This window comes from Aquarana catesbeiana, linkage group LG04 (genome assembly GCF_042186555.1).
Source record: "Aquarana catesbeiana isolate 2022-GZ linkage group LG04, ASM4218655v1, whole genome shotgun sequence".
Lineage (NCBI taxonomy): Eukaryota > Metazoa > Chordata > Amphibia > Anura > Ranidae > Aquarana > Aquarana catesbeiana.
In genome coordinates, this window is record NC_133327.1 from 489,362,760 (window position 1) to 489,381,192 (window position 18,433).

At 46.0% G+C, this 18,433-nt stretch overlaps 1 protein-coding gene across 2 annotated transcripts in view; it reads right to left on the reverse strand.

Annotated features, from left to right (window-relative positions):
- The window catches only part of RIOX1 (ribosomal oxygenase 1), a 345,989-nt gene that overhangs the window by 175,235 nt on the left and 152,321 nt on the right, over nucleotides 1-18,433 (reverse strand). Inside the window, exon 11 of one of the 2 annotated variants that reach the window (XM_073627656.1) lies at nucleotides 17,973-18,183. The exons of the other annotated variant lie outside the window; for it this stretch is intronic. Coding sequence (XP_073483757.1) covers nucleotides 17,989-18,183 — 195 coding nt within the window. The 3' untranslated portion in view covers nucleotides 17,973-17,988. Of the gene's footprint in view, nucleotides 1-17,972; nucleotides 18,184-18,433 lie in introns of those variants that run through there. 2 annotated transcript variants of the gene reach the window in all.

Genomic DNA, 18,433 nt, shown 5'->3' on the forward strand with positions numbered 1-18,433 from the left:
GTTACTTTGGATTCAGCTCCATGTCCCCCCAAAACACACAGACTCTGGGAACCCTTTATATGCCATATTAGAATGATAAGACTGAATTATACTGTTGGGACACATCCTGTGAGGAGATGCTGGTGTCATCAACTCAAACTACCTGTGTTTATGTTAATTGAATGAGCTGATCACATTGTCCTCTATACAATGTAGGAGACGGGACGACTCCTATTGGAGCTGCTGCTATTGTGAGAAGGTGTCCTGTGATAATTAACTCAGTCTGGGCAAAAGGTCATGTCTCAATCACCTAGGCTGTATAAAGGATTAGTTAATTAGGTTAATTAGGTTACGTTTGTATTGTTAGAGTAATATTTTCTCCTGTATATAAGACTGTATTCTGGTTCTGAATAAGGTGAGTTCATGTTAGCAACAAGCAAGTGTCGCCTTGTTTTGTGCTCAGAGAGGTTGGAATATCTGATATCTGTATACAGACTGGGAGGAAGTGGTATATGACGGAAGCACTCAAGCGGAGTGTGGGACGTTCCGTGACATTGATGGCAAGCAGCGGGAAAGCTTCCTGCAGTCTGGGACATCCAAACTTCCATCTGGATCCAAGGTCCAGATAGCAGGAGAGGAGAGGTACAGATACCAGCCGCCATGGATGAGGAATTCAGAAGGAGGTTGCGAGAGATGCAGATACAGCACAGAGGACCAGTATCAGAGCAGGTCCTGCTGGGATGGTGTGATTCTATTTGCTGCAAACTCTGGAAGGAAGCGCTAGCCTGTGAGCAGCGACACCAGGGAAAAGTTCTCCCCTCCATCGAGGAAAGGTACTGGTCGCAGTACGGACTGCGGGTGCGGTTTTTGGGAGAAAAACCACACAAGAAGCAGACAGCTGAATTAAGCAGGCTGGTCTGGGCAGAGATAAAGCTGGATGAGAGCTACAGAGCCCTCCGGTGGCATGTATCCCAAAAGCATGTCCCTGGATAGCGGATGACAGCCCAACGGAAGGCTTAAGCTACGGCGGCTTGGGACTGTTGTATGTGAAGCTGACAGGGGACTCTAACTTTGGGAGTGATTTGGAGTGGCGGGTGGACGAAATCATGGATTTCAGAGAAGGGCTACTGAACATTTCGGAAGTGCACTGGGCACAGGAAGATTTGGAGTTTCTGGCCGTTCAGGAATGGGAGCTAGAGATCGCCTACAGATGGCTGCTAGACATTGCTCAGTGCCAGGGCTGGGCTCCCTTTGCCTGGGACTATCAGGAAATACCAGCTGACAACCCTGAAATCCTGGCTGAAGAGTCGGCAATGTGGCAGAGCAATAGTGTGCTTTGCCAACCTGGCCCCGCAGCTATGGAGGCGGAGGTCTTATGGCGGATGCAGCAAGTGCTGACTGACCTTGATGATCCTGTTTCTGCATGGGATGATCTTGGATGGAGGAATGTGCCTGTCCAGCAGCATGCCAGAGAATCTGCAGTGGAAAATCTGGAGATTGTCATCCCCAAACCTGAAGTGCTGACAACAGGGCAGAGCTCTGCTAACCTCTGCCCAGCACTGATAGCATCTTCTGGATTCCATGGACAGGAGATGGTGAACCTCCATCCCCAGACACCAGTTGCAGAGACAGGGGATTTGATAGACTTTTCTGCTGAGGAAGAACCATCGGGTGAGCCCCCAGCAGAAGAGTTGGGATTAGGGCCAAACTTCATTGCGCTCTGCTCAGCACTGATGGCATCTTCTGAGTTCCACGGACAGGAGATGGTGAACCTCTATCCCCAGACATCAGTTGCAGAGACATGGGATTTGATAGACTTTTCTGCTGAGGAAGAACAACCTGATGAGCCTCCAGCAGAAGAGCTGCTATCAGGGCCAAAGTTCACTGTGCTCTGCCCAGCACCAACAGTGGCTTCGGCCTTCTTGAGAGAAGAGGTAGTCGGCCTGTCTCCCACAACACTGACAGGGACATGTGATTTTCTGCCAGCAGCATCTATGGAGTTACAACAAACTTCTCCAGCTGAAGATCTGGTAACTGAACAGAGGGTCCAAGACCTTTGTCCCACACTTTTAGCAATTCCAGAGACTGAGGATTTGATAGACGTTTCTGTAGAGGAGGAACCACCTAGCAAATCCCCAGCAGAAGTGCTGGCAACCGGACAGAGGGTCCAAGACCTCTGCCCCACACCTGCAGCAATTGTGGAGGCCCAAGTTGAGGAGGTGGCAGTCTATCGCGATCTGCAGATCAGGATCCAAGGAGAGAATGCAGTCATCACCTCACAACTGCAGCTTGATCTGGTGTCGGTGGATGGGGCTTCAGTTCCCACCTGTATACCCCAGGGATGCTGGGCAGTCGGCCCAGATCCCCAACAGCAGGATGGAGTGAGCTCAGTCCCCCTGTCTTCTCTCCAGCGGCAGAAAGGACTCCAGGTAGAAGGGCCAGTCCAGGCCTCTCCCCAGCGGCAGATATGTTCTCTGAGAGAGGCAGAGGTTGGCTGGGTGAGTAATACTCTGTTTGGAATAATTTATTTGGGGTACTGTGTGGGTACAGGCAGTAGAGGACAGGAACTACTGACTAACTTCGGAGTCAACCCGTCTGGGGTCTCCTCCTGTGTTAGTCTCCTGCCGAAAGGGGAGAAATGTGACAGACCTAGCAGGGACAGAGGCTGTTGGAGAGGACTGAATGCAAGCCTGTTGCCTTTTGATTAAGGGCCCTAGCATTTGGGGGAATGGTGCTCTCTGTGAGCTGTATGCCTGGGGACCCTGGGGTTGGTGTTACTTTGGATTCAGCTCCATGTCCCCCCAAAACACACAGACTCTGGGAACCCTTTATATGCCATATTAGAATGATAAGACTGATTTATACTGTTGGGACACATCCTGTGAGGAGATGCTGGTGTCATCAACTCCAACTACCTGTGTTTATGTTAATTGAATGAGCTGATCACATTGTCCTCTATACAATGTAGGAGACGGGACGACTCCTATTGGAGCTGCTGCTATTGTGAGAAGGTGTCCTGTGATAATTAACTCAGTCTGGGCAAAAGGTCATGTCTCAATCACCTAGGCTGTATAAAGGATTAGTTAATTAGGTTACGTTTGTATAGTTAGAGTAATATTTTCTCCTGTATATAAGACTGTATTCTGGTTCTGAATAAGGTGAGTTCATGTTAGCAACAAGCAAGTGTCGCCTTGTTTTGTGCTCAGAGAGGTTGGAATATCTGATATCTGTATACAGACTGGGAGGAAGTGGTATATGACGGAAGCACTCAAGCGGAGTGTGGGACGTTCCCTGGCAGAAATATTGTAGTATACTGCATTCATAGATTGTGAGTCTACAATTACCGGGGGGGGGGGAGGGCAAGAACCAAGAGGGGAGTAGAGACAGAATAAAGAGGAAGAGAGAGAGTAAGAGTCATATAGTCAAATAATAGTAATTAAATTGTGCGAATGAGAAAAGTAAAAAGGTGGCGTACGGAGTGCGTACAAAATTGCTAATTCAGAGGCCTAGTATCTATCCGAGGAGGTCCTCCAATAATAGGTCAGAATGGAGGTTTATCCTAGGACAGAAAGATAGGGAGAGCAGTGACAATCTTTCGGGACCCCAACGGCCTAGATCTATATACAGAAAAAGAGAAATACTTGGACACCCAAGTTCGGCCGTTACCTACAGGTAACCCTAGGGAAAAAATACATTCAAATAAGAAACTGTATAGTTTGCATAGCAATATTACTTATCATAGGACTGCCAGTAATTAAGAAGGATAATAGTGATCAGTGGCGGCTGGTGCTCAAAATTTGGGGGGGGGCGCAAACAAACTTAAAAATTCTGAAAAATACTTAAAAAAAAAAACATCAATTGCAGCCTCACTGTGCCATCAATTGCAGCCACTGTGCCCATCATATGCAGCCACTGTGCCCAACAAATACAGCCACTGTGCCCAACAAATACAGCCACTGTGCTCATCAAATGCAACAGTGTGCTGTGCAGTGAAGTGGAGGTGTGCTGTGCAGTGTAGTGGAGGTGTGCTGTGCTGTGGAGGTGTGCTGTGCGGTGTAGTGGAGGTGTGCTGTGTGGTGGAGGTGTGCTGTGCTGTGTAGTGGAGATGTGGTGTGGTGGAGGTGTGCTGTGTAGTGGAGGTGTGCTGTGCGGTGTAGTGGAGGTGTGCTATGGAGGTGTGCTGTGCTGTGGAGGTGAGCTGTGCGGTGTAGTGGAGGTGTGCTGTGCGGTGTAGTGGAGGTGTGCTGTGCTGTGGAGGTGTGCTGCGCGGTGTAGTGGAGGTGTGCTGCGCGGTGTAGTGGAGGTGTGCTGTAGTGAAGGTGTGCTGTACTGTGCGGTGTAGTGGAGGTGTGCTGTGTGGTGGTGTGCTGTAGTGGTGGTGCGAAAATTTAGGCCGCAGCTTTGCGGCCTACCAGGCGAGTGTCTTTCCAGGGCTCAGGGTCGGTCCCGATGCACTCGAGACTGGCGACTGGAAATTTAGGCCGCTGCTTTGCGGCCTACCAGCTAGGCTCAGTCTGGTCCCGCCGTGTGCCAAGCACTCGCTGCCAGCGTCCAAAAATTTAGGCTGCGGCTTTGCGACCTACCAGCCGAGTGTTCATCCAGGGTTCAGGGTCAGTCCGGTCCCCCCGCGGGCCGCATGCTTGTGCCAGGCGGCCAAAAAGGCCTCGTGGCCGCCCCCTTCCTGAAGGGTGGCACTGTGAGGGTCTGTGCCCCTGTGAGGGGCACCGGTCTGTGCCCCCTGTGAGGGGCCCGGTATGTGGACCTCGGAGGGGGGGTCCTGGTGGGTAGGACCCCCACCCCCCTGAGGTTTTTGGTGTAGTGCTTAGGTATATAGCCTAGTATAGGGCACTCCTGCTCTCCCCTACCTCCCCTGTTATCCTGAGACTGCCACACGGATGTGGCCACCTTGTGGGCTGGTGGCCATGCTCCCTATCCTGTCAGGGAGTGAGGATGACGGCAGAAGGGCTCGAAGGGGTGCTGGTTGTCACACCTATTACATCTGTGTGGGAACCTTTCAAGATGGGGCATGCAGCTGTGCCTGCGATGGAGGGTCGGTACCCTCTTGGATAAGCCGTCTTGCGTGGTGAAAGCGTTCCCTTCTATCTCTTATTTTGAGGAATTTGTCCATGAAGACTGGGAGTGTCCAAAGTGCCTTTTGTGTTTCCAAAAATGCTTGCTGTAATGGTACCCCTTTGGGGAGTCCCCCATTCAGAAGAGGACTGTTACACCAGTAGTGAACCCCTCTGTCTCTAGGCTGCTTGAGGCAACCATGGCTTCAATAGAGGAATCTCTGGCTTCTAAGGGCCCAGCTGGCATACCTGGAGGGGGAGCAGAATCTCCCTGCCTTTGCTGCTTTGGGGACCTACAGGTTAGGCGTTGCGGTTTGTCCATTATGCCTCTTGGCCGCAGTTCCCCTGGTTGCTGAGTCTTTTGTCTCAGCGAGGTTTAGACATCTATTTTGGGGGGCTACTCTGAATGACATCATGTCGCGTCTTGAGTTTGTCCAGTTGTAAGATAGTTTTCCGGCTGTGTTCCTCCAAACAGTTTGTTGCTTCCAATGGTTGTCTGTCGCCAGACTGCTTTCTGTTCTCCGCGGGGGGCTGTGCAAGCCCAGTTGCTGCAGAGTGTGATTGTTCTGGTTCCTGTGCTGGGAACAGTGTCAGGGGTTTTGTTCGAATCTGTTCACAGTCTAAAAGATGGCGTGCATGGTACATCTAATTCTGGACCTGAAGGCCATGACCTGCCTTGTGTGAGTACAGGAGTTCAGGATACATAATCTGTCATAATTTTGTATACGATGGTTTGTTTCTTATGGTGGCTTACTATTTGCAAGCATCTGAGGACACTTTAGACCTGCAGTTGACATTTACCTACATTCTAAATAATTACAAGTAGACAGGGCTGCCGGTAAAATGACATGAGATTTATGCCGCGTACACACGAGCGGACTTTACGGCAGACTTTGCCCGGCGGACGGGATTTCGTCGGACAATTCGATCGTGTGTGTGCTCCAGCAGACTTTGTTTTCTCAAAAGTTGGACGGACTTAGATTTGAAACATGTTTTAAATCTATCCGTCGAACTCGAGTCCGGTCGAAAAGTCCGCTCGTCTGTATGCTAGCTCGACGGACAAAAAGCCACGATGTCCCCGTCTTCCTCGCTAGTAGCGAGTATTCATTCTTCACCCCTCTTCCTTCCGGGGCCGCGAATTCCGGCTCTGGCCGAAGTCGCGTGACGGCGCGTGATGTCACTCCCGCACATGCGCGTTGAAGCCGCCTTTAACGGCATGACCCGAGCTAGAAAGGGCACAGTGTGCCCTTTCTAACTCCGGTGCATGCGCAGAAGAAATTGCCCTATGGTGATTGGCAAATATCTCCTAGACCGTGTAGGTCTGGGAGATATTTCAAGCACCTACAGGTAAGCCTTAATCTAGGCTTACCTGTAGGTTAAAAGTGGCTGTAAAGGGTTTACAATCACTTTAAGGAGGACACATCAAATGCAGGAACAGCTCACTTCTTAATAAAGGCCTCCTCAAATGCGTATTGGACCTCAAAATGTTTGGGAGGTCTAAACAGTTTATCAGTTTTTCAGTCTGTGATGGACCTGGTACTCAAGAAGAGTATGTCGATCAAAAAGCGTCCCTTGCCCGGTAACAGAACGATACAAGATCCCGCAAACCACCCAGTCACTACTCGGGACACAGTGTAGAGTGGTGAAAAACATAAAAACTGTTTATTTTAAACTCACAGAGAACTTAGTGGCGAAAATAATTATTTGATCCTCTGCAGATTTTGTAAATTTGCACACTTACAAAGAAATGAAGAGTCTATAATTTTTATCATTGGTGTATTTTAAATGACACAGACAGAATATCATCCAAAAATCCAGAAAAAACACATGATACAAATGTTATAAATTGAGATGTAGTTCGGTGAATAAAATAAGTATTGAGGTTAGTTTTACCCTACTGATGATGTGTTGTTGCAATAGTAACTGACTTAGTACTTAGTGGAGAAACCATTGTTGGCAAGCAAAGAGGTAAGATGTTTCTTGTAGTTGGTTACCAGGTTTGCACACATCTCAGGAGGGATTTTGGTCTCCTCTTCTTTACAGATCTTCTCTAAATCCTTAACATTTTTTGGCTGTCGCTTGGCAACTCGAAGTTTCAGCTTCCATTATACATTTTCTACAGGATTAAGTTCTGGAGATTGGCTAGACCACTACATGACCTTAATGTGCTTCTTCTTGAGCCACTCCTTTGTTGCCTTAGCTGTATGTTTTGGGTCATTATCATGCTGGAAGACCAATCTACAACCCATCTTCAGTGTTCTGGCTGAGAGAAGGTTCCCTCTTGGGAGTAATGTCTGAAGTAACTTGGTAGTAATATCTGAAGTAACTTGAAGTATTGGGGGTAACTGAGTAATTTTTAACAACGTGGAACTGTAGCACAAAGTGTAACAGAGTAGTGTAGCGTACTGAGAGTGACCATTCATTTATCCTCATTAGAGTAGCGGGTAAAATGTCCAACAGGATTGATGATGCGACCCAGTGCACATCCTGCTCCATGTATGCGTTCCTTGATGAGCCAATCGAGGGCGAATACTGCTGTGTGAGATGTCAGCTAGTTTTTTTTTCTGGAAGCCCAGATCCTGGATCTAGAAAACAAGGTGGCAACACTGCACAGAATCAACAACCTGGAAGGGAGTTTGGACATTATCCAGCAGATGTTGGCAGGGGCCAGTCTAGATGAGGGTGGAGACATGGAGGCACAGGAGCCAGAGGTAGGTAGTTGGGTGAAGGAGGGGTAGAGGAAAGAGCGCTAGGGAGGCCAGTCCTGAGTTGGTACACCCCAGCAAATATGCCAAGTTACATGATGTTGGGGATATCAGCTCAGGGGTGGCAGTGCTGGAGCAGGAGCCTTCCCCTAGCTGCCAGGGGAGCTACTGTTCCGGTAAGGCAGGGACCAGGGATACAGGAAAGGTTTAACAGGTACTGGTAGTAGGGGACTCAATTATTAGAAGGACAGAGAGGACAATCTGTCACAAAGACAGAGGTCGCCGAAAAGTATGTTTACCTGATGTTTGGGTTTGGCACATCGCGGATCGGGTAGACAGATTACTGGATGGGGCTAGGGAGGACTCAGCTGTCATGGTACATGTTGGCACTAACAATGAAGTAAGAGGAAGGTGCAGAGTCCTAAAAATCGATTTCGACTAGGAGCCTAGTCAATAAAATGGAGGAACTGGAGCTATGACTCGAGGAGGATGTGGACTTCATGGGAACAACAGAAACTTGGTTTGAGAGCTCACATGACTGGCTGCATGACCAGGAGTGATGTAAGGGTAGAAGAGCAAAATAACATCAGTAATGGGGAAAGAGAGAAGGTAGAGCATGGGTGGAACTCCAAAGAGTAGAAGTAAGAAATCACTAGTGGGGGTATGTTACATGCCCCCTAACCTGAGGGAAAAGGTGGAGTTGGATCTCCTTTAATAGTTAGAAATGGCAGCGAGACAGGCAAATGTCATCATAATGGGGGGACATCAACAATCCCGACATTGACTGGGTGGAAGGGACAGCCCACCCATTCAAGGCCCGCCATTTCCTAAATGTTCTACAGGAGAACGTCATGTCCAAATTGGTGGATTCCCCGACTAGAAATAATGCATTGTTAGATCTATTAATTACAAATAATACGGATCTGATTGCAGATGTGGAAATATGGGACAACTTGGGAACTAGCGACCACAGAATTATTACATTCCACATAAATCATAGGAAAGGAAGGCACGAGGGGAGTACAAAAACACTAAATTTCAAAAGAGACAAATTTTCTAAACTGCGCTCAATGCTGCATGATATTAAGTGGGACCAAATTATTGAAAATTATTAAACCTGGGTGGCTAAACCAAAACGTAAAATGTCATATTAAGGACAAAAAATGGCCTTTAAAAAGTACAAAGCTGAGGGGTCATTGTCAGCATTCCAACACTACAAGGAATGCAATAAGAAGTGTAAGAACGCAATTAGGGTGGCTAACAAAAGACTATGAGAGACACATTGCACAGAAGAGTAAAAATCATCCGAAGAAATGTTTTAAATATATTAACGGTAAAAAGGCGAGGTCGGAACACATATGCTCCATAAAGGACGAGGAAGGGTAAGTGGTTACAGACGACAGTCTTCACACAGGAAAAGGATGGATATAACAACCACGACCGTATTGTTGGCAACACGCCACAGGATCTAACCTTGTGGCTAACAGAGGCCGGAGTCCAGAAAGGATTAGAGAAACTTAACATAAATCAATCACCAGGACCAGATGATGTACACCCGAAAGTCCTTAAAGAACTCAGTCAGGTTATAGCCAGACCACTATTCCTAATCTTTGCAGACAGCATACTGACAGGATTGGTACCAGCTGATTGGCGAAAAGTCCACGTGGTACCAATATTCAAAAAGGGGCATATAGATATTTCTGGGAACTATAGGTCTGTTAGTCTAACATCAGTAGTTTGTAAACTATTTATTTGAGAGAATGATAAGGGACCATATCCAAGAATTTGCTGATGAAAATAGTATCATTAGCAGTAATCAGCATGAGTTTACAAAAGGCCACTCTTGCCAAACCAACCTATTAACATTCTACAAGGAAGTGAGCTGCCATCTGGACAAAGGTAGGCCGGTGAATGTGGTGTATCTGGATTTTGCAAAGGCATTTGATACAGTCCCCCACAAGCGCTTAATTTACAAGCTGAAGTCTGCCGGCATGGACCATAAGGTTTGTTCTTGTATAGGAAACTGGCTACATGGGCGTGCGTGTCCAAAGGGTGGTGATAAATAACGTATACTCAGAAATGTCTAGAGAGGTTAGTGGGGTACCCTAAGGCTCTGTCCTGGGACCAATTCAATTTAATTATAAATGATATAGAGGATGGGATAAATAGCTTGATCTCAGTGTTTGCTGACGACACAAAAATAACACAGCAGGATATACAGTACCTTGAAAAAGTATTCATATCCCTTGAAATTTTCCACATTTTGTCATGTTACAACCAAAAACAAATGCATTTTATTGGGATTTTATGTGACAGACCAGGGATATGCAATTAGCGGACCTCCAGCTGTTGCAAAACTACAAGTCACATCATGCCTCTGCCTCTGGGTGTCATGCTTGTGGCTGTCAGAGTCTTGCTATGCCTCATGGGACTTGTAGTTCTGCAACAGCTGGAGGTCCGCTATTTGCATATCCCTGTGATAGACCAAAACAAAGTGGCACATAATTGTGAAATGGAAGGAAAATGATAAATGGTTTTCAATTTTTTTTTACAAATAAACATGTAAAAAATGTGTGGCATGCATTTGTATTGAGCATCCCGGAGTCAATACTTTGTAGAACCACCTTTCCCTGCAATTACAGGTACAAGTCTTTTTGGGTATGTCTCTACCAGCTTTGCACATCTAGGGAGTGACATTTTTGCCCATTCTCCTTTGCAAAATAGCTCAAGTTCTGTCAGATTTGATGGAGAGTGTCTGTGAACAGCAATTTTCAAGTCTTGCCATAGATTCTTAATTAAAGTCTGACTTTGACTGGGCCATTTTAACACATGAATATGCTTTGATCTAAACCATTCCATTGTAGCTCTTGCTGTATGTTTAGGGTCATTGTCCTGCTGGAAGATGAACCTCCGCCCCGGTCTTAAGTCTTTTTGAGACTCTAACATGTTTTCTTCTAAGTTTGTCCTGTATTTGGCTCCATCCATCTTCCCATCAACTCTGACCAGCTTCCTTGTCCCTGCTGAAGAACGATGTTTCACGGTGAGGATGGTGTGTTCAGGGTTATGTGCAGTGTTCGTTTTCTGCCACACATTGAGGGTTATTTACTAAAAGCAAATCCACTTTGCACTACAAGTGCACTTGGAAGTGAAGTAGCTGTAGATCTGAGAGGGACATGCAATGAAAATAAACAGCATTTTAGCTTGCACATGACTGGATGATAAAATCAGCAGAGCTTCCCCTCATTTCAGATCTTCCCCTCAGATCTACAGCATCTGCACTGCCAAGTGCACTTTCATCGTGGTTGCAGTGCATTTGTAGTGCAAAGTGAATTTGCCTTTAGTAAATTGACCCCATTGCATTTTGCTTTTGGCACAAAAAGTTCAATTTTGGTCTCATCTGACCAGAGCACCTTCCTCCACATGTTTGCTGTGTCCCCCCACATGGCTTCTCGCGAACTGCAAACAGGACTTCTCATAGCTTTCTTTCAACAATGGCTTTCTTCTTGCCACTTTTCCATAAAGGCCAGATTTGTGGAGTGCACAACTAATAGTTGTCCTGTGGACAGATTCTCCCACCTGTGCTGTGGATCTCTGCAGCCCCCCCCAGAGTTACCATGGGTCTCTTGGCTGCTTCTCTGATTAATGCTCTCCTTGCCCAGCCTGTTAGTTTAGGTGGATGGCCATGTCTTAGTAGGTTTGCAGTTGTGCCATATTCTTTCCATTTTCAAATGATGGATTGAACAGTACTCCGTGAGATATTCAAAGCTTGGGATAATTTTTTTTTATACCCTAACCCTGCTTTAAACTTCTCCACAACTTTATCCCTGACCTGTCTGGTGTGTTCCTTGGCTTTCATGATGTTGTTTGTTCACTAAGGTTCTCTAACAACCCTCTGAGGGCTTCACAGAACAGCTGTATCTATACTGAGATTAAATTACACACAGGTGGACTCTATTGACTAATCAGGTGACTTCTGAAGGCAATTGGTTCCACTAGAATTTAGTTAGGGTTATCAGAGTAAAGGGGGATGAATACAAATGCACACCACACTTTTCAGGTATTTGTAAAAAAAAACTGAAAACCATTTATCATTTTCCTTCCACTTCACAATTATGTGCCACTTTGTGTTGGTCTATCACATAAAATCCCAATAAAATACATTTACGTATTTGGTTGTAACATGACAAAATGTGGAAAATTTCAAGTGGTATGAATACTTTTTCAGGGCACTGTAGAAACTTTACAAGAGGACCTGCATAAACGCAAGCTACTCTTTAGGGATAGGACTCCTAGGGGATTCCAGGATAGAAAATGATCTAGGGGTCCTAGAAGACAGACTGAGCAATATCATGCAGTGCAAGCTGCAGCTACCAAAGCCAGAAGAATATTAGCATGCATTAACCGCTTCCCAACCGATGCACGATGATATACGTCAGCAGAATGGCACGGGTGGGCAAAAGGTGTACATGCACGTCCCCTTTAAGAAGCGGTGCTGCGGTCGCCCACCGCGTTCTCTGTGACCGTGAGTCCCGCGGACTCGATGTCTGCCAGGTGCCTGCAATCGTGTCACAGAGAGGTAGTACGGTGGAGATGCCTTTGTAAACAAGGCATTTCTCTGTTCTGCCTAGTGACATGACAGAGATCACTGCTTTCTGTCATCGAAAGCAGTGATCGCTGTCATGAGTGTTGAAGCCCACTCCCCCCCCCCACAGTTAGAATCACTCCCTAGGACACACTTAACCCTTTCATCGCCCCCTAGTGGTTAACCCCTTCACTGCCAGTGTCATTTACACAGTAATCAGTGCATTTTTATAGCACTGAACGCTGTATAAATGACAATGGTCCCAAAATAGTGTCAAAAGTGTGCGATGTGTCCGCCATGTCGCAGTCAAAAATCTCAGATTGCCACCATTACTGATAAAAAAAATGAATAGTAAAAATGCCATAAAACTATCCCCTATTTTGTAGACGCTATAAATGTAGTGCAAACCAATCAATATACGCTTATTGCGATTTTTTTTACCAAAAATATGTAGAAGAATACATATCAGCCTAAACCAAGGAAAAAAACTTTTTTTTATAAATTTTTGGGGGATATTTGTTATAGCAAACAGTAAAAAATATTGAGTTTTTTCAAAATTGTCGCTCTTTTTTTGTTTATAGCACAAAAAATAAAAACCGCAGAGGTGATCAAATACCACCAAAAGAAAGCTCTATTTGTGGGAAAAATTGGATTTTTACAACAGCTTACCTGTAAAATCCTTTTCTTGGAGTACATCATGGGACACAGAGCACCATAGTAACTACTATGTCGGTATATAGGCACCTTCAGGTGATGGACACTGGTATACCCAATACAGGAAGTTCACTCCCTATATAACCCCTACTCCTACCAGGAGTTTTTGTAGCAAAGCAATATACTTAAACCCTAGAAAGAGAGGAGGGACCTGTGTCCCATTATGTACTCCAAGAAAAGACTTTTACAGGTAAGCTATTATAAAAATTCTATTTTCTTTATCGTACATCATGGGACACAGAGCACCACAGTAATTACTATGTGGGACGTCCCATAGCAATGCTATTTGAGAGGAGGGAGAGACAACCCGTAGGGCACCCCCAGACTTGAGGACCTATACTGCTGCCTGCAGCACACTGCGCCCAAAGGCGATATCCTCATGCCTCCTTACATCCACCTGATAAAATTTGGTGAATGTATGTACTGAAAACCAAGTTGCGGCATTACAGATCTGAGCCATGGAGGCCTAGTGATGCACTACCCAAGAAGCACTAACCGCCCTGGTAGAGTGCGCTTTGACTTGAAAAGGTGGAATCTTACCCCTTAAATCATAAGTCTGAATTATAACTTGCCGAATCCACTTAGAGACAGTGGATTTCGACGCTGCATGTCCTTTCTTAGGAACCTCTGGCAGTACGAATAAGACATCAGTCTTTCGAATCTCAGCAGTCATCTTTAAATACACTTTGATCGCTCTCACCACATCAAGACAATGTAGTGACTTCTCTTCCCCGGAACATGGTTTTGGAAAAAACGATGGCAGGACAATATCTTGGTTCAGGTGAAAACCTGAGACAACTTTTGGCAAAAAATCTGGATGAGGGCGCAACACCACTCTGTCCTCATGAATAATAAAGTATGGCTCTTTACAAGAAAGAGCAGCCAATTCTGAAACTCTCCTTGCTGAGGATATAGCAACCAAAAACACCAGCTTCCTTGTCAGAAGGACTAAGGGAATATGCTGTATCGGTTCAAATGGCTGTTTTTGTAACACTGACAAAACTAAGTTCAAGTCCCAAGGGCTCAAAGGTGATTTAACTGGCGGATTAATCCGCATCACCCCTTGCATAAAACCCCGGACTAAAGAATGTGCAGTAAGCGGTCTTTGAAATAAGACCGATAAAGCTGAGACTTGGCCCATAATAGTTCTCAAGGCCAACTTTATCTCTATCCCTAATTGTAGAAAGGCAAGAATTCTGCCTATGATATATCTCCGAGGGTCCCAACCCTTGGATTCACACCAGGAAACCTAAGCCCTCCAGACTCTATAATATATAGTTCTGGAAGCTGGCTTCCTTGCATTAATCAAGGTAGAGAAAACTGACCCGGAAAGCCCCCATTTTTTCAGAATGTGGGTTTCAATAGCCAAGCCATTAAATTTAGCGTTCGTAAGGTAGGATGGAATATCGGCACCTGTGAGAGCAGGTCTGGCCGTAGTGGAAGGGACCATGAATCCTCCACTGCCATCTTTACGATTTCTGCATACCAGGACCTTCTGGGCCACACGCTGGGGCTACCAGAATTACCGGCTTTCTTTCCAGCTTGATCCTGCAAAGAAGTCCTGGCAACAACTAAGTAGGGGGGGAAATGCATAAATCAGTGAGAACTGATCCCACAGGGTCACCAATACATCTGTTTCACATGCGAGTGGAACCCTTGTCCTGGACACAAAGTTGACTAACTTCATGTTGAATCTGGACGCTAGAAGATCTACGTCTAGAGTCCCCCATCTTTAGCAAACAGCCCGGAAAATGTCGGGGTGAAGAGACCATTCCCCCGGGAATAACTGCTGGCGACTCAGGTAGTCCGCCTGACAATTCTCTACTCCGGGAATGAAGACTGCCGATAGGCACGGAACATTCCTTTCTGCCCAAGTTAGAATATAGTTTACCTCTGTCTGCGCTGCAAGACTCTTGGTGCCCCCTTGGTGATTAATATAGTCTACAAGTGTGGCATTGTCGGATTGGATCCTGATAGGACAATCCCATAACCTTAAAGTCCAGGCCTTCAGAGCCAGACGCACTGCCCGAATCTCTAGGATGTTGATAGGCAAAGCTCTTTCGGTTCTTGACCACTGTCCCTGAACAGTTGTCTTCTCTAGTATTGCTCCCCAGCCTGAAAGGCTGGCATCTGTCGTTACCACTTTCCAGATAACAGGTCTGAAGGATTTTCCTTTTAGCAGATTCTGGGTTAGTAACCACCAACGGAGGCTTTGGGACACCCTTGGAGACAGCCGCATTGGCAAGTCTAAAGCTTGAATCGTTTTTGTTCCAAGCAGACAGGATACTGTTTTGCAACAGTCTGGAATAGAACTGGGCATAGGGAACCGCTTCGAATGAAGCCACCATCTTTCCTAACAACCTCATGCAAAGGCGAATGGAGGGATCTCCTTTCGACCTGACCATCCGCACCAGCTCTCTTACGGAGTTGATTTTTGCTGGAGGCAAGAACACCCTTTTCTGGGCTGTGTCTATGATCAGGCCCAAATACTCCAGCTTTTTTAGCGGTTTTAAGGAAGACTTCTCTAGGTTGAGAATCCAACCCAGACTTTCCAGATAACTGGTTGTAATGCATACACTTTGCTCCAAACGAGCCACCAAGTGGTCTATTAGCAATAGATCGTCTAGGTACACCAAGACTGTTATGCCCTGTGCCCCTAACCTGCTTAGAGGTGGGGTCAGCACTTTTGTGAACACCCAGGGTGCTGTAGCTGGTCCGAAGGGCAAGGCTACAAACTGAAAGTGCTGCTGTTTCACTTCGAACTGCAAAAACCTCTGGAGAGCGGGAAATATAGGGACATGCAGATACGTCGATAGACAGCCAGAAGTTCTCCTCCTTGTAGGATAGAAACTGCTGACCTGATCAACTCCATGCGAAAGGAGCAGATTTTCAGGAACTGATTTAGATTCTTTAGATCTAGAATGGGCCTGACATCACCATTCGGTTTTGGTATCGTAAAGAGGTTTGAATAAAACCCCAAACCTTGCTCTTCTGTGGGGATCTGTATGATCACCCCCTGAGCCAGTAATCAGTCTAATAGGGCGTACACACGGTCGGACTTTGTTCGGACATTCCGACAACAAAATCCTAGGATTTTTTCCGACGAATGTTGGCTCAAACTTGTTTTGCCTACACACGGTCGTACAAAGTTGTCGGAATTTCCGATCGACAACGCGGTGACGTACACCACGTACGACGAGACTAGAAAAGGCCGGTTCAGAACCAAGCGCGGCACCCTTTGGGCTCCTTTTGCTAATCTCGTGTTAGTAAAAGTTTGGTGAGAGACGATTCGCGCTTTTTCAGACTCGTGGCTTTCAGATCGTTTTCTGACGTTCAGTTTGTGCTTGTGGGTTTGTATCTGCTCTTCAGTGCGTGCAGTCAGTTCGTATCGGAGTTTTCTGTGTGATCTTGCCTGCTCGTTGCTGTTTTTCAGGTCGCTCTTCACAGGCCTTGCTGTTCTTCAGTGCGTTCTGTTACTTCGTTCTGAGCAGCCGACCGTTTTCTAGCCATGTTTCGTATGCGTACTCCTCGTAGAGTTCGTGCTGTGCGGGGGCTTGGTGTTGGGGTCCTGACCTTGACACAAGTCCAGTCCATGAACAGGGTGGGGAGGAGTTCATGGACCAAGAATTGGTTGCTTCAGCGTGACCAGTTCTGTCATATGCCTTTGCTCCGTGAGATCCGTGAGAATAATCCTGATGATTTCAGGAACTTTCTCAGGATGACGGACCCCGTGTTTCACCGTTTGTTGGCTTCGCTGACCCCCTATATCAGCAGGCAGGATACCTGCATGAGGCAAGCCATCACTCCGGAGCAGAGGTTGGTCGCTACCTTGCGGTATTTGGCCACAGGGAGAAGTCTGCAGGACCTCAAGTTCTCGACAGGCATCTCCCCCCAGGCTCTTCTTTGTGGACATTTACTGCTTGTGTTTGTTTTAGCTGACCCTGACAGAAATGTGTGGAGTGCAGAAAATATCGTGATTGTGTAACCTTATACAAAGCACTGTTGGCTGTTATTTACTAAATGCAAAGACACTTTTCACTACAAGTGTACTTGCAACTGCACTGAAACTGCACTTGTAGTGCAAAGTGGATTTCCCCTTAGGAAATAACCCCCATTTTCTCATAAAACAACAATTACATCACCCCAAAAGTGTTGTAGCGTTGAGACAATAATCCACACATTCTTGATGAACAATCTTTTTAATACCTGCACAATCACATGTGCATTTACCAAAGGTTTTTCTGACAAACCAACATGTTTGTTGTATAACAATTTTTGTGGTGTCATTATCCAAAATCAAAATGTGCATTCTATTGAAAACAGGCCTGTGTAAAACCAACAAGAAAGACACAAATCTGGATCTTACAAAGTTCACATTTGGTAGAACTTGAAGGCAATATCAGACATGAGTATTTAGGAACTGTGTTTGATATTGCGTTCAGATGGGGGGAAATCACCCCTGGAAAAGCCAAATTTGGAAGATGCACACAAATTTCACAATGTCAACATGTGCTATCTGCCATCACGGGGGATCAAGGGACGTGTTTTGGGGGAGAAAGCCCTTCCTCACAGCTACTTTATTATTGAGGAAGGGGTTGCACCCCCAAAAGGCGTCCATTGATCTCCCGTGATGGCAGATAGCACATGTTGACACACTGTGTGCATCCTCCAAATTTGGCTTTGGGAAAAATCACAAAAACATTTCGCACATTGTAGCACACAAAAGAAGAAAGTGATTTGGAGGGGCTTTAAACTCGCCCCAAAACATCAATGATGTTTTTATATTTTGGAATAACATCATTGATGTTTTGCTTGATGTTTTCCAATTGTAAATTACACCCCATGATCTCCCCGATCAGGATCTGGGCACTTTCGGATGTGAAAGGATCTGGATCCACAACCTCACGATCACCTAAAAAGAGAGGAAACCCAAAATAAATTAGGTTTCAAAAAAATGCCGCCATCCATCTCTTATCGGAGCCTGTGGTTGCAGACACTCACCTGTTGTGGTGACTAGTTCCACCACGTCTTCTTCCTCCTGCTCATCTTGTGTTGGGGGTATTTCCCCTTCTTCCAGAGGGGGGGGGGGCTCTGGTCTCCTCGGATGAGGGGTGTCCTCCGAGTCTTTTCTCCCCTATGTAAAACAAAAATGGTATAATTAGCACACAGATATTTAATGTCAGAACTATAAAGATGAAACATTGCTTGGAAGTGGGGTACAATTGTCTATTTTAGCCAAGTTCCAAGATGTATATTTTTTATTGCCCTTTGTCAAGCTGCAATACTTTACCTGTTTGGTAAAAGCTTCACAGATGTAGCCCCCCCTATAGTATACACTGGAGCACCTGTGTGGCCCCCCTAATAAAAATGGTGTTCTTGTGTCC